Source organism: Lichenostomus cassidix, chromosome Z (genome assembly GCF_008360975.1).
Source record: "Lichenostomus cassidix isolate B80296 chromosome Z, HeHo_3.0, whole genome shotgun sequence".
Taxonomy (NCBI): domain Eukaryota; kingdom Metazoa; phylum Chordata; class Aves; order Passeriformes; family Meliphagidae; genus Lichenostomus; species Lichenostomus cassidix.
Window position 1 is genome coordinate 57,346,022 of NC_139511.1, and position 15,028 is coordinate 57,361,049.

The 15,028-nt window shown below is 35.9% G+C and overlaps 1 protein-coding gene across 2 annotated transcripts in view; it reads right to left on the reverse strand.

Annotated features, from left to right (window-relative positions):
* MAP3K1 (mitogen-activated protein kinase kinase kinase 1) overlaps positions 1 to 15,028 on the reverse strand; it is a 60,792-nt gene that overhangs the window by 24,866 nt on the left and 20,898 nt on the right. For both annotated transcript variants that reach the window (XM_085043133.1, XM_085043132.1), the window contains one exon: positions 7 to 157. In XM_085043133.1, the coding sequence (XP_084899259.1) occupies positions 7 to 150 (144 nt within the window). In that variant the 5' untranslated portion in view covers positions 151 to 157. The remainder of the gene's footprint in view (positions 1 to 6; positions 158 to 15,028) is intronic.

Sequence of the window (15,028 nt, forward strand, 5' to 3'; positions counted from 1 at the left end):
ACTTACCACAGGGCCTCTTCTGCTTCTTCTTTCCAGCCATTCATGCTTCCAGGCTGGCATACACGTTGCCTTGAGTTTCTCCCTGATCATGCGCTCTTCTGGGCGGTCATCCATCTTCTGCAACCCCCTGAGGGTTTCTTTATTCTCCATGTCACGACTACAGCAAAGAAAAAAAAGTCATAAACACAATTAATTTCAGTTAAAGTATAATGCCACAGCATTCTTAAACTTTGCGCTACCCTATTCTCCCTCTCCTTACAATGTAGCTGCTAAAACATTATTGCCACCAGATTGCAAGAAGCCTTTTACAGAGTTAGAACTTACATGTTATTCTGCTATTTGAAGCGGAATACCTGTTCAGAGGGATGTTTCTTTAAAATGTGTGTACTGCTTGTAACACTAAACACTCAGCAAAAACGAAGATCTTGGCAAATATAAAGCCGATACAAAAACTGGCCACTATGTCATGCCGCTCATCAAAGGTTTCGCAAGTATTACAATGGCTCATGCATTCCTTGGTAACTCAAAGCTTGCAATCTCTATTTAAAAATAATTCACAAAATTAATACAAAGACAACCATTTTCAATAACTGTAGGATTCAAAACCATGAAACATGTACCTAATGCCTCTTCATATATTAACTTTGCTCAAAAAAAGAGAACTTATAAACTCATATACAATAAGTATCAGAGAATCATAGAATAGCATGGGTTGGAAGAACCCTTAAAGATAATCTAGTTCCAATCCTCCCACTGTAGGCAGGGACACCACCCCCTAGACCAGGCTGCCCCATCCAACCTGGCCTAAAGTATATCTAAACTAGACACAGAAGTCATGAAATTAGAGCTAGTGGCTTGAGAGTTCTTTCCAAGTGACTAATGACTCAAGAGCTCCTGAAGTCAGCTATAGTAAGAGCAAAATTCACAGCAAATTCATATGTGTAAAATGAAAATTTCATCCATCTGGGCTTGTACTTTTTTGACCTACAACAAAGTAGTTCCTTGTGATTGCTGGCAACAACAAAAAAAGAAAAAAAATACTGTCAGAGACTGAAAAACAAATACGAACAGTCTGGAAGATTTCCTGATTCTGTTAAGCTATCTGCTAAATCACCAAGAAAACCACATTCTTAAGCAGCAGCACATGATCCACATTCATTTTCTTGAAGCCAGTGCTCTTTAAAAATAAGCAAGCTTGATAAAGCCAACTGTCAGAAGGAAATTTTATTTAAAAAAAAAAATCACAAAGTGGAAGACCATGTAATAGTCTTAGCTACAATCACTGCTTTCTTCCATGCAGTCACAGCTTTTAAAATATACAGCCATGCAGTCACAACTGCATTTATGTACTGTATGATGACCTAAAACCATATTCACTGCAATATTCATTGCAATAAAATGATGTTGAACTCACAATTCCTATCTTCAGCAGCATTGTATTACTAAGCTCATTTATCCCAAATCTATACTTTAAAGAAAATGAAAAGTTTTTGCTGGCCAGGACAGTACTAGGGGTTTTTTTTCCCTCTCATTGTAGAGACAAAGGAAACAAGGGATTCTGAGGCAGGAAATAATTCTTCCTGTTCAGTGCTGAAATGTAATAAGCAGACAGACACTGTAAACAAAATGTATTTTCTTTCAAACTACCTTCTAAACCTACTGTTAAGAACTGATTTTAGATATGCGGAACTGTGTGATTCCAGTGATTAAGGACTTAAAAATGTTTGTAAGTAGAAACACAATCCATGTAAAAATGAACGTTTTTTCAGAGGTTAAGCATTAATGCTTGCATAATTCTATAACTAATGCAAGTGACCTAAGAATGATTTTTGTCGCAGCATTAAATTCCATACTATTGCCTTCTAGAAACAGAGACAAAAAATAGTGACTATTAATGAAAAAGAAAGGTATTATAGTAGCAAGTAGAGATGAAATGAAGAATGTGTCTGAAAGTTTCAAATGCAGAAGAAACCACTGTGTAAAGAGTCTGTAATTTTTTCCTCAGTCAAAAAAAGCTGTTCAAAGACCAAAAATATTTGATAAGAATAGCACAGCTCTAAAGTAATATAGGTGCAAGTTAAAATATCATTGCTCTATTTTTTTATTACTTAGTTCACGGCATGAACCATCTCAGTTGCAGGAATACTTGGTATACTAGACAGAAAACACCACCCCAGCAGTGAAAGAATGACACAGTATTTCATTTGTTCATATAACCATGATTAACTTCCCAACTGATATAAAAAAAGTCTTTTAGAGGGCCTTGGACTTGAATTCATGAACAATGTAATACAACAGTAGAGGCTTCACAATCTCTGCTTGTTCTCTAAAAAGCAGAAGCAGCTATCTTCCTCTCATGTGACAGCTAAACCGATCTACTCTTGCCTGCACAAAGAACTCTTGTGCTTTCTCTACCCGCAGGTGGGCAAGACCAACCGAATTGGAAAGCTTTTGCTTAGTAAATCACAATTATCTTATGCAGAATTTAAGCTGTATATATATATATATCTCTATATATTTTTTTTTATTTACAGGACTCAACTTCTTAAGTGATCAAAACAACTTCATATTTTAACTCAAAGCCTTGGCTAAAATATTAAGTATTCTTATCTGCTGGGTCTGTGGAAAAAAATATTTTTCCTATGACTGCACAAAACTCCTACATACTGCAAGATACCCTCACTTTGTGACTCTGAACTTCTAGAGTCTGGGGTTTGGGTTTTTTTGTTTGTTTCTTAAATCATAAGCAAACTCCCTCATCTATTCCAGACAAGCTGAGCTTTTTCTGCACAATCTAGCAATGACTAGATTGCCAGTGTCTGTATCACAGTACCTCAGCACAAAATAAAATCAATAAATTCCACTGAGGATTTCATCCTGCAGTATACAGAGTATTCTGATCTTCATACAACAGCACCTATTCATCATAGCCATGTGCTTAAGTGACTCCTAGGCGGTGTTCTATTTGCAACACAGTGCAAAGCTAACAAACAAACCTCAGAGAACATGCTTGGGCCAGGGGAGCCTTACATATCTCAAGAGCCCACCCCTCTGCTTCATCAGGAAGCAAGGACGTTGCTCTGAAATGTTTCAGCTTCCCACAAATCAAAAAAAGATAGAAGATGACTTTTTTTTAGACAGATTTTGATTTTTAAACTTTGCCTCCCTTGCCCTTAAGGCAACACCAAGTATATTCTGAATTCTTTGGTATTTGTATTTTCAAACCAACAGACATAGCTCCTGTATTATTAGTAAAGAAGTTCCAAAGAAATGGGTCTAAACTGAGTTCTAGAAAACTCAACTGTTGATCAAGCAAGATCAACAGCGTGATGAATACTGGGGTTTAATGCATAAGAGCACTGGTACGTACTTTAATATTTGCGTTATTCACATTGGATTATTTGCTTAATGAACAATAAAATGCAATACAGTAAGATTAATGTACTCCATGGAAAGAGTCTACTGCAGTATCTTATGCAACAGAGAAGGCAAAATGTCATTCATTTCTATGTCTTAATTTTGAAGACCTGCAAATAGTAATTGAGTAGCTAGATTATTAACTTCTTTTCTATGGATCAATGTCTCAATATTTTAGAATGAGGTATGCAATGCACATGGTATTTGAGTCAACTATGGTGAAGTACAAAAATTACTTCTAATAGCTTAGTGAATTCAGTGCTAATTCTCTGCAAGTATTTTTCTTACAAAGGGTACACAACAGCATATGAAAGCTCAGCTGTAGCTCAGATTCATCTGCCTGTGCTTCTCAACAGCACAGAAGCCAAGACATCTAACTATCTTATTTGGGCAAAAAAGCTTTATCCAATAGCTAGGCTGGACCACATTGTATTAGCAGCAGGAAAACAGGAAAAAAGGCAAGTTCTGAAATAGGAGTCAATTCACCAAGAAAGGGAAGGTCTACAGTTGTATTTGCTATATCAACAAATACCCACTCATAACAAGGACAAAATTTAATAGCTGCTGAGTTGTTGGAGGTGGTGGGTTTTTTTGGGAGGGAGGATATTAGGTTGTTTTGGTTTTGGTTGGTTGGGTTTTTATTGTTTGGTTGATTAGTTTCTTTGGGTTTTTTGCAGTTTTGTTGTAATTTTGTTTTGGGTTTTTGTTTGTTTTGTTTTTTTAAACATTTGTCTGAAGCAACTTAGCAAAAGTAACTTGCCTATCAGCAGTGGTCAAACCATGGGCAACCACAAGAAACATTTATGAACAAAAGTGGTCACAAAGCAGCTATGTCAGAACAAGCAATGGACTTAAAACAGATTTGGTGGAAGAGCACTGGATGATAAAAAACAAATAAAGGAGAAATTATATAATCTGTTCAATACAAACACCATCTATTGCAACAGTCACTACTGGAAGTGACCTTAGATGGGCTATGAAAATGTCATTTTGAGGACCTTAAACAAGAGTTAGGAATCTGCTCACCCAGTTAAATGCAACCTAAGCCCCAACAGGTCCCAACAACACCAGGCGAGCTGGCCAGCCAGGAGGCATGCCAGGAGAAGTGCTCAATGTGAGGAACAGGGCCAAAGAGTTAGCCATTCCCTGAACCGAGGGGGTCAGCTAGTAGAATTTTAGGTAACTTCTTGCCACTAACAGTTCCAGTAGTGCTCACAGTTTCTCTTCTGCCATGAAGTACTCAAACGAAATCAAGATCAGTAAACAAAACTCAGATCAAGATGGATGAGGCAAGGTCTGTCCTCCTCTCAAGTCCCCCCCTCCTGCTGATTTACTACTGCTGGCATCTATCATCTAACCATTTGTATCCTTTCTAATAAAGAAAAAGATCAGGAATGGCACATACTACTAAAATGAAAAACTTAACAGGGAACTTTCTCAACCTGGCAATAAATGGCAACAATGGCCACTTAACAACAGAACTGAATGCACTGCTTCCTAGAGACAAAGGTATCTAGCCTCCTGAAACAGTTACAGAGCCTTTAGTTGAATGTTACAGGAATGTGAAATTTAGTTGTATTAAGAGTACTCCCTTGAAGACTGGTATGTCAAAAGGCGCAATTGTCAAAGAGAGTATTCAGTGCTAACAGGACAATATTCACAACCAAAGACTGAGCCATCCCCTTCAGTGGAACCTCACAGGCCCTGGTTAAGAAGGTTCATCCTTCCTGTGAGCCTCAGTGATGAAGGATTGAAATTCCGAAGATGGACGTCAAAAGATACAGCGGTTAGTCACCTGCATTGATTTTCTAGCACCTCTGAAGTCAAATTCACCTATGTAAAACATTTGTTTTATTTCTGAAGCCACCTAGCTAGTCCTTTGAGATACATTACTCAGTAGCCACTGAAAATGAGGCCTCCTACACAGCAAGACAAGAACCAACAGACTGACTGCAATAGATGCTTGGTAAAAAGCTAATGAAATGGGCTTCTCTCCTGTGTATTTCCTAAAAAAGCTATCAGACATCTCATGCAAGCATTATAAAAAATTCCTAGAGGTCTCTAATTCTTCCTATCAGTATTTAGTCACCCAGTCACAGTTTGGATGGATCAGGGTGTACACATAGGTGTTTTCAAGATATAAAAAATAGCAGTGAAGTTTCATGATCTCTCAGACTCTTCATTCTCACAATAAATGCTTCACAGAGAGAATTTAGTACTTTAGCTCTAAAATCCTAAAAGTTAATGCCATTATTGAGCAGAATTTCTAGAACTTACAGGAGGTAGATAATTTATACTGATACAAGGGACCCAAAGCTACTAATAATTGTGCAGTTTAATTATTTTAATAACTTTATGAGTTTTGATTAATATATCCAAAATGAGATATATGAAACTTATAATAATGAAACTTATTACTGCATGACAAACTTCAGCATCGCAGCAGAGAGCAGAGCCCAGTATGCCCAGTTCATATCACATCAGCTGAAGGAAATATGCAAGTCCTGCCCCGATCACGGTGCAACATACCACTGAGCCTTACTCCAAAAGCAGCAGTAATGTCATTAAAAAGACTGGAACAGGAGTGCTCACTGACAGTCAGCTGTGTGATTACATCATCTGCACCAGGATATAGGATCTCAAGCATAGGTTTTAGAAAGTGATTCTTTTCCCCAGCTTACCTCACCAGAGCCATCCTCTAGCTTTTACTGAAGCACAAGTTTTCACTTGTTATATATCATGTCAGTAAACTGCCTTTTCAACAGAACCTAATTCTCCTCTCCCAGTACGAAGTTTAATCTCATAGGGACCAAACTGATCTTTCGCTTAAGATTCTTCAAGGCTATCCTAGCTCAAATTAGGAGAGGTAGCTGAAATGTAATTGGCCAAGATGCAGAAAGGATCAGGTCAGAGTATACATGGTCTTTGCTGACGTAGAAGTCTGAACCATTAACAGAAAGATGAGAATTACAGGTAGGGTAAAACCGAAAATGTAAGTCTTTCGCTTAAGATTCTTCAAGGCTATCCTAGCTCAAATTAGGAGAGGTAGCTGAAATGTAATTGGCCAAGATGCAGAAAGGATCAGGTCAGAGTATACATGGTCTTTGCTGACGTAGAAGTCTGAACCATTAACAGAAAGATGAGAATTACAGGTAGGGTAAAACCGAAAATGTAAGTCTTTCGCTTAAGATTCTTCAAGGCTATCCTAGCTCAAATTAGGAGAGGTAGCTGAAATGTAATTGGCCAAGATGCAGAAAGGATCAGGTCAGAGTATACATGGTCTTTGCTGACGTAGAAGTCTGAACCATTAACAGAAAGATGAGAATTACAGGTAGGGTAAAACCGAAAATATAAGTCCTAAAACAAAATTCTCATTTATGATTATTTTTATATGTCCATATAACACGTAATATCCTACTGTTTTAAGTGTCTGTCCTACTTTTGAAGATAAAATTGCTTATTGTGTATTAGATGACTGTCAGAGAAGAGTGAAATATGTCCACACAATACATGGTATGAAGAGTTTCTTAACCTATGTTACTTCCCTGACACCAGTAGAGAACATCAGATATTTCATGCAAAAAAAAAAAAAGAAAAGTTTTTATTCAGCTTAAGATAATAGGGCTAATCAGATAAACCAGGATACTACATTCTCCACCTCCAATCAGAATGGTGGAAATAAGACAGCATACAAGCAAGTATCTTGGACAGGATAAGCTACATAGAATTTAAAAGCCACAACCTACTAGATTTCTGTAACAGTTATAAATGAGAAAGACAATTTAGAATTCTGGCCCTGTTCAAAATGTCACAATTATCAACGCATACCAAATGTTCCAAGATTGCTGCTGAAAAGTTCTCCCAGCAAAATATCATAAAAAATGAAAGAAAGCAAATAAAAAAAATTAAGGGCTTATAAATATGTTATTTCTAGAAAAGAAACATAATATACTCCACAAATTTTAAGTCTTAATGACTGATTAGTCTGGCCTTACAAAAGACCAGGGATGCAGAAAGATATTTAACAAGTCTCCTCCTGCTCTTTTCTGAAGAATAGACTGACATGCTTGCGTGACAATCATTATTTCTCACTAGGGTTATATTTATTTCTTAGTGTACACTGCTGATAATTACAACCAATTATGATTATGTATTAGTTGTACTGAACTAGCAATTAGGAGTCACAAAGCAAGACCCTAGTATTCTAAGCATTCCGATTTGGGTTTTTTATTTTTTATTTGATACTCCTGTTTTAAAGTTTATGCTTTATTTTTTGTCTCTTTACATATTTCTTGTCTACATATTGACCAATCCAAGTTACATTGAAAATTAATATCATTATTATGAAGTCATGATACAGAAAGCTATACTAAACAGGCACTAAACTTGATAAAGAGATATGTCTTGCTCAGTGACATTCAGAAACTCATGCCTACACTAAATTTTGCTCAAAGGCCAAAGTCAGCTAAATGTTTCCCCACAGATTTTTGACTGTCATAAAAAGCTTTCCTATGGCACAGAAATGGTGTAAAATATTCCTTATAAGCCTGCTCTGAGTAACTGTTGGGTGAAAAAATACAACTCCAGCAACCCCTTCATCCACTTATGGTAGATCCACATAGAATAGGGCTGTCTTCTATCAGCAGAAAGCTTCAGCAGAACTGAGGCTCTCACCATGAAGATACAGACTTGGGTTTCACAGTTCCTTAATGCTCACACATGCAGTGCCCTCACAGGTATAGAGTGCTCTGTGCTGAACAGGACTGTCTCCCTTCGAAACAAGGAGACCTTTCAGTGGTATCTGTCAGCTAATCTAACCACAGACCAACCATACAGTAACTACACCCACTTTAACAATAGCAGCTACTATCACAAATGTTTACTTTTGTAAGACAAAACAAGCTACCATGACAAGAAAAATTACAGGAAAAGGCATTCAAAACTTCTGCAAGCATATGGCTAAAAATGATACAGCCTCAGCAACTCCTATTTTGTCTTTAAAGTCTATAGAATAAAGAGAAAATATGTACAGGAATCTTACATTATGAGAAGGAGAGTGTTTAGTGAGACAATTTTAAAAAAATTTAAAAAATTAAAATCTATGCCATTAGCAAGCAATAAAAACATTTTTCCATAATAACCAAATAGGTCTGTGACAATAAAACAAGAAAGCCAATACAAGACAGTAAGTATACCCCTTAAAAATATGTAATTTTTTCTTACAATCTTTAATAAGTTAGTGAGATTTTATTTTAAAACTTGGCTGCTTTCCCATTTCACTTATATCAATGTACTTAAGTTTTTAATATAGAGTAATGCATACTTCTTTAGAAATGTAATTCTTGATACTAATTACAAATTATACGCTGTCAGAGTAAAAATGCAGTGAGCTCATTTCTGTATAAAGGAAATGGGTATCTGCAGTATTTGCTTAAAAATTTACTTAGGAATTGCAGACACATTCACATAGCAGTGTGAAAGCATAATACAAGAAAAGCATTACTTTATGAGAGCTTTAGTTTGTCACCAGTGATTTGAGGAAGGACAATGTTCCACGTGAACAAAATTTGAACAGAAAGCCTTTGCATTCAAGTTTTCAGATTAACCATTTAATCCCAAGCCCCTAGGCATAGTACATTCTACTTTACATGAGCAACAGCAAATAACAGTATCATAAAACATAGGCACACCTCCATAAAAAGAGAAAAATAACATTCCATAGATTTAGAAAGATGCATCAGAATGAAATTATATAGATAGATACTGTACTTACCCTAAACATGCTAGTATAGGAAAAGAATAGTCTGATTTCAAGACATAACATACAGGAGAAATTGCAAGCAGTATGAAGCATTTTACAGTACTTGAGGGATGATGTAAGAGCTATTAAGTCAGCTGGTATATTTTCCTATCTGTGAAACAATCTTTAAAAATGAAACGAACAAAATTAATTGATTTTTATTTCATAACATGTATGTGGTCCCTCTAAATCCAGGTTCATGAAAAAGTAGAAGTCTTTGACATGAAGCACTAAGGCTTAAAGAGACCCTAGTGGTGAATAAAGATGCCTTAATTACGTTCAGATTTCAGTAGATTTCAGTTAGCACACTGACTGACAGCAAACTATTCCCAACCTCCCTCAGGTTTTGTGGGCCACAAAGAACTCTGTCATCTGGCAATTTTTGATTCAATCACTTTTTAGTATTCCCATGCTCACCAGCTGTAAGAAATATTATCTTTCCTCCAGGATTGTGTGGAGTGATCGTTTAGCAAAAATTCTTAAAATACAATCATTGCACTGATTACACTACCACTTTGCACGCTCAAAGCCACTCTATACATAAGGCAGTACAAAGAGATTAAGAGATATCACCTATCAGACAGAATAAACCACACTGTGGAACAACCCCAAATTTACACTAACATTTACTCATCTCCCACTATTGCATTACTCAAACATTCTGGTTCATGTACTTACAAGGTAGTTGGAACAAATCTGTAACCTCATACAGGACCATGAGACCACAAAATATATTGAACATAAATAGTAGCATTTTAAAACAAGTAATGAACTCTAGATCATGTCAACTGTATGTGTGGTTAGCAGAATGATGAACAATTTCTTACTGCTGTTAAAAACCCTTTTGAAGAGGAATGGTGGAAGGTTTTCCAGAACTGGAGAGTCAATATTTTACTGTCCTCTTTAATTAGCAGCACAACTGAGTAAGAGTATTTACTGTTCATTACTACACTCTGAGATCTCCTCTCCAAAGTAACTGCATGGGGTTTGGCTGGGAAGGAGTTATAATAATAACTTAAACTTTCATACACTATTGTTAAATGAAATCAGAGTAGCTAAATTTCCCATTTCATTTTTTTATTCATCCAAAAGAGTCAGGGAAGGAGGGAAAAAAAGTTACAAAATTTTAAAACCTATACACAGAAATATGCATAGGTAATCACAGAACACAAGTCTTGTGGGCATACAAAGGAGTTCAAACAACTATACACATGAAACTGAAAAATCTCTAGAACACTTATTTCAAAAATATTAACAGCAGCACTCACTTTATTATCATGGATAGGTATTACACTAAGGCGACTTTAAACAAAAAAAGCTTCTTCATTTATCCTAACCCACAAGCACAAAAGAAGAAGTAACCCTTGTCTTTAAAGGAGGAGATTCACATTGCTGAAGCTACAAAATAAGTATGATTACAAAAGAGCTCATTCACTTTCTCATTGAGAAAGCTCTGCATTGTTTACAGGACAAGCACCAGAAGTGTTTTCAATGGGTTTCATGACAAGATAATTACCTGGAGCACAGGAATATACACATATATGCATACTTCAGGCAGAGAAAACATGTTTTCAATTATAAAGATCTTTCTCTCACCTATTAGACATCCTTAAATAGGGAACTTAAAAAGCAGAATTAAAATTATGCACTTAAAACTCAAGTTTAGCTTTACATGGGATTTGATTTAAATATTTAATACTTCCAGTCATCATAAATGTAGTAATTAGTACTTCAAGAAGTGCATGATGACAGATCCTTCTTTGTAACTATCTGCCCATTAAACTTCTTGCTTCATCAGAAATTGACTGTCAGCATTCAAAACAATAGGTTATGATTTTCTTTGTTATTGACCAGTTAAGGTATCAGTAACCATTCAAGATGAATTTTTCTTCAGTCACTTAAAACCAGCAACTACTCAGACCATCTTTCAGGCGGCTGGCAGCAAGTCTGGGCACATCCAAACTTTTCAACAATGAAGTAAAAGCTGAACTGCAAGAAAAGACCTCAAGCCATGAACCAGCAACCAAGAAAAATTTGATTGAGAACTGCCATGAAATTTATCCATACTAGAAGACCCTGAAAGGTAGAGATAGGAAGCAGTTACTAACCATTTGTGCAGTACCCTCAAGCACTGCTTCAGCTGAGATAGCAGCACTCAGTGAAGTCCATGGCTTCAAAGCAAAAAACAACCATTAACACACAAGTGTACTTTCAGATTTTCAAACTGCTCTCCCACATAGCCCAAAAGACAAACATTGTGTTTGTTCTGCAATACTATACACTAGGCTTTTGTGGACTACTCATGTAAGCTCATCAATGCAATCCTCAAAAATCCATCTTCTGTCCACAGCTGTGTTTGACCTTTACAAATTAATTCTGAAATTTAATGGAGCAGTTCTCTGAAATTTAGACATTATTGTTAAACTTCCATTTAGAAAACGAAAATAATAATAGCAAAGCCCTTTAATGAATATTCCCAATATAAGAAAGAATGCTGTGATGTTCCTACATGAGGTTCATGATGCCTAAATGCTCATGCACAGCAATGACATTTTTTTGCTTCATTGTTCCCTTCCCACCCAAAGGAACTAATTTAAAAATCTGATATAAAACATGTGGTCAGTGTCTCATGAAACATTGCTGCTTACCTGAGTTTTATAGTGACATGAAAGCAGTATAGTGCTTCTGTGAGACCAGAAAAGCTGAATGTACTGAAGTTTCTGTGACAGTAATTCTACTAATAAAATTATGGTATGAACAAAGTAAATTTTATCCAATGTGCCAAAATTAAAATTATTATAAACATTTTAGATAGGTTGAAGCACCACTTAGTCTCACATATAAACAAAGAACTTCCAGGGTTTTCTCAAACTTCTCGTGAAACATATTTGAGAAATGTGTATAAACTACTATCTATCTGGAAGATAACATTTCACTTTTACACAAAAAAACCAAGGCCATATTGAAACTAGAACTTCAAGTAATAAAATTTGGGCATGTTAAGAAAGCCTTCTGAAGTAAATTTACAGCATGGTTTTCAAATGTCTTAATTTGCAGACTTTATTTCAAAATTATACCTTTGTACAGCGAAGCCCTGCCTTTCTTATTTTTGCTCATTTTTTTAACTAAGCTATTAATCCTGGAGAAATAAGCAGGTCCATGGTTCAGAGGTACCTGCTCTACAACATAAACTAATCAAGTCAAATGTCAACATCCACCTTTTTTTTTAAAGATGTCATACCTCACTGTGCAGTTTTGGTGACTAATAGTATAATTCATATAGCTGGATTTTATTCATTTATATTTCACCCTTGATACCTTTAGCTCAGAAGTCAATTCTCAAAAAGATCCTCAACTGAAATTACTTCCTTACCCCAGCTATGATTTTTCCACAGTTCTCAGCATGCCTCCCTAAAAACCAACCTGCCAGGTGTACCATCCTTTTGAAATAAGCAATCTGAAATACGGAAAAGCCAAATTACAAATATTTCGGTAGGAGTAGAAATGAAAACATTTCTGTATTTTACTTAAAAGAGATCAAAAGAAACTTCAGTCCTGCACAGCAGATGTTTTATTCAGATTGTCCCAGCACATTTTTGTTTTTGTAAAGAGGTATCAAAATTTTGCTTTTCAGTTTCACATATACTGTACTTGGAATATTTTTGGGGTTTTGTCAGGTTTTTTGGGGGGAGGGGTTTGCTAATTAAGAAAAGAACTTTCAGGGCAAGTTTAAAGCTATAAGGGAAAAGCACGTATGCTGTGTCTATCCCTGGTATAAGTGTCTCGTTGACATGATGAAAAGATCATGAAATAAATGTCTTTCATATTCCATTTTGTTGCCACCAACACATTAAGCATTTTAAAAATCCACATGTTAAGCAGAAAGCCTGCTACACAAAGCTCTATGTACAAGACAGCATTTTCACAGTTTTGTTAAGTTTTATAAGCAAGACAGAACTTTGGATGCTGCTGCTACCATATCATATACACCCCTTCCTACAAGGAAGCTTTAACATGAGCACGGCTTTAATGCACAGGTATGTCTTACCCATTACCTGCATCTGCCTATGCATTAAACTTTAATGCTGCCCCCCAGCAATGTCGGATTTCAGATAGTTGTGAATTAATTGAATGGACACTAACACTTTAATGACAAAAGACAAGAAGATGTGGTGTTGTTTATGGACACATCTACCTGCACTAGAGGGATATAACACAACGGCAGCCCTCCTCCCCTAGAGCAGACTTGGTTTTAATTTGCCATTTAACACTGTCAGTGTGACCAGCATAACACAAAATTCAGCACTGGGTGGAATGAGCACACTGCAGTTAGACTGGAGTCCATGCTACTGCTGAGTGCAACACTTAAACATAGTTCAAGTGTTTGTGAGAAAATGTAGTCACAGCAGTGTAATGTGCATCTCAAAGACTGCCATGCTCCCCCCTTCTTAGGGCAGGGCACACTTAGATATAACATATAACTCTACAATAAGATTTCAAACTGAAGCTGCAATTGAAAGCTTTTTTTTCTGTGCAATTTATTTCAAAATAACTACTTCCCAATTCAATTTCTAAAATTCAGCTTCCTGAAAATCAATATATTATGAAATATTGGTAGGCTATTAAGAAAAAAACCTCTGTAAATAATCTTTAAAAATCTATCATGCATGAGAACAAGATACAACATTTTCCCTAGTTAGCTCATTTGAAAACACACAATCAACTAAGCAGGAATGTTGAATGTTGTCTCAAAAAATCCCCAAGTAAAGCTGACAATTTTATTCTGAATATTCCAACTTAATCATGTACTCCTACAATAGAGGGGAAATTCAACACAATGTCTACTCTACAGGCCAGAATTGAGCTAGATTATAAAACAGAAACATCCAAAGCACTACATTTTTCTGCAACATAAAACAGCTTCCAGCAGACTGCCATGAAGTTCTAAAACCTTCCTATATACTAGCAGTATGTGACAGAGATATTAAGGTATTTTTATGATGTAGTCTATAAAAAAAAGCTGAAATAAGTCTCATGGGATGTTATCAAACTGAATGTCACACGGAACACGTGTAAATTGGAGGTTCAGAGAAGTTACTGAAAGTTCATTTCAGGTGACAACACAGAAAAAGTAAAAACTGCAGGGTTTTTATTTCTTTATCAAGAAGCTTTCAAAAATTTGAGGAATGAAAAGCAAAAAAGTTAAAATGGTTTTTCAGAGTATTCATTTGAAAGCAAACCTATTTAAGGAATGCATCCAAGTTTAATTTCTTCTTACTTCCCTCTCTGCTGTCTTACAACAATTAAAGAAAAGCCAGGTTGCTGTGGGTATTTTGTCAGTTTGGTAATGGATCTCAACTTCAGACATAAACATTTAATTTTTATAGATTAAGATGCTTTTAAACATTAAAAAATATACTGACTATTTAAAAAAATAACAACCATACAGCAAAGAGTACCTAAAAATATTTATATGCAAGTAGAATCTTGAATTTGCTAGAATACTCTTAGATCAAGTACAAACATTAGAACTTTAAGTGGTAACAAGCCTAGAAACACATTAGGTAATTTAAATACCTAGGCTCTGAAAAATAGCTATTTATGCCAATCCAAAGGAAGAAGGGGCCAGAAGCTCTCCTAACTTGGGTAGGTAACCTGTTGAAACAGTTCCATATACCATCTTTGCAGACACAAGGTCAGTGTAAGCAATTCCGACTCCCTACCTCGATTATTAATTCTATTTATCCCTACTGATGTTGATCCAACTTCTGAACAAAACCTCAAAACACCACCACACATCCTGAAACTTTA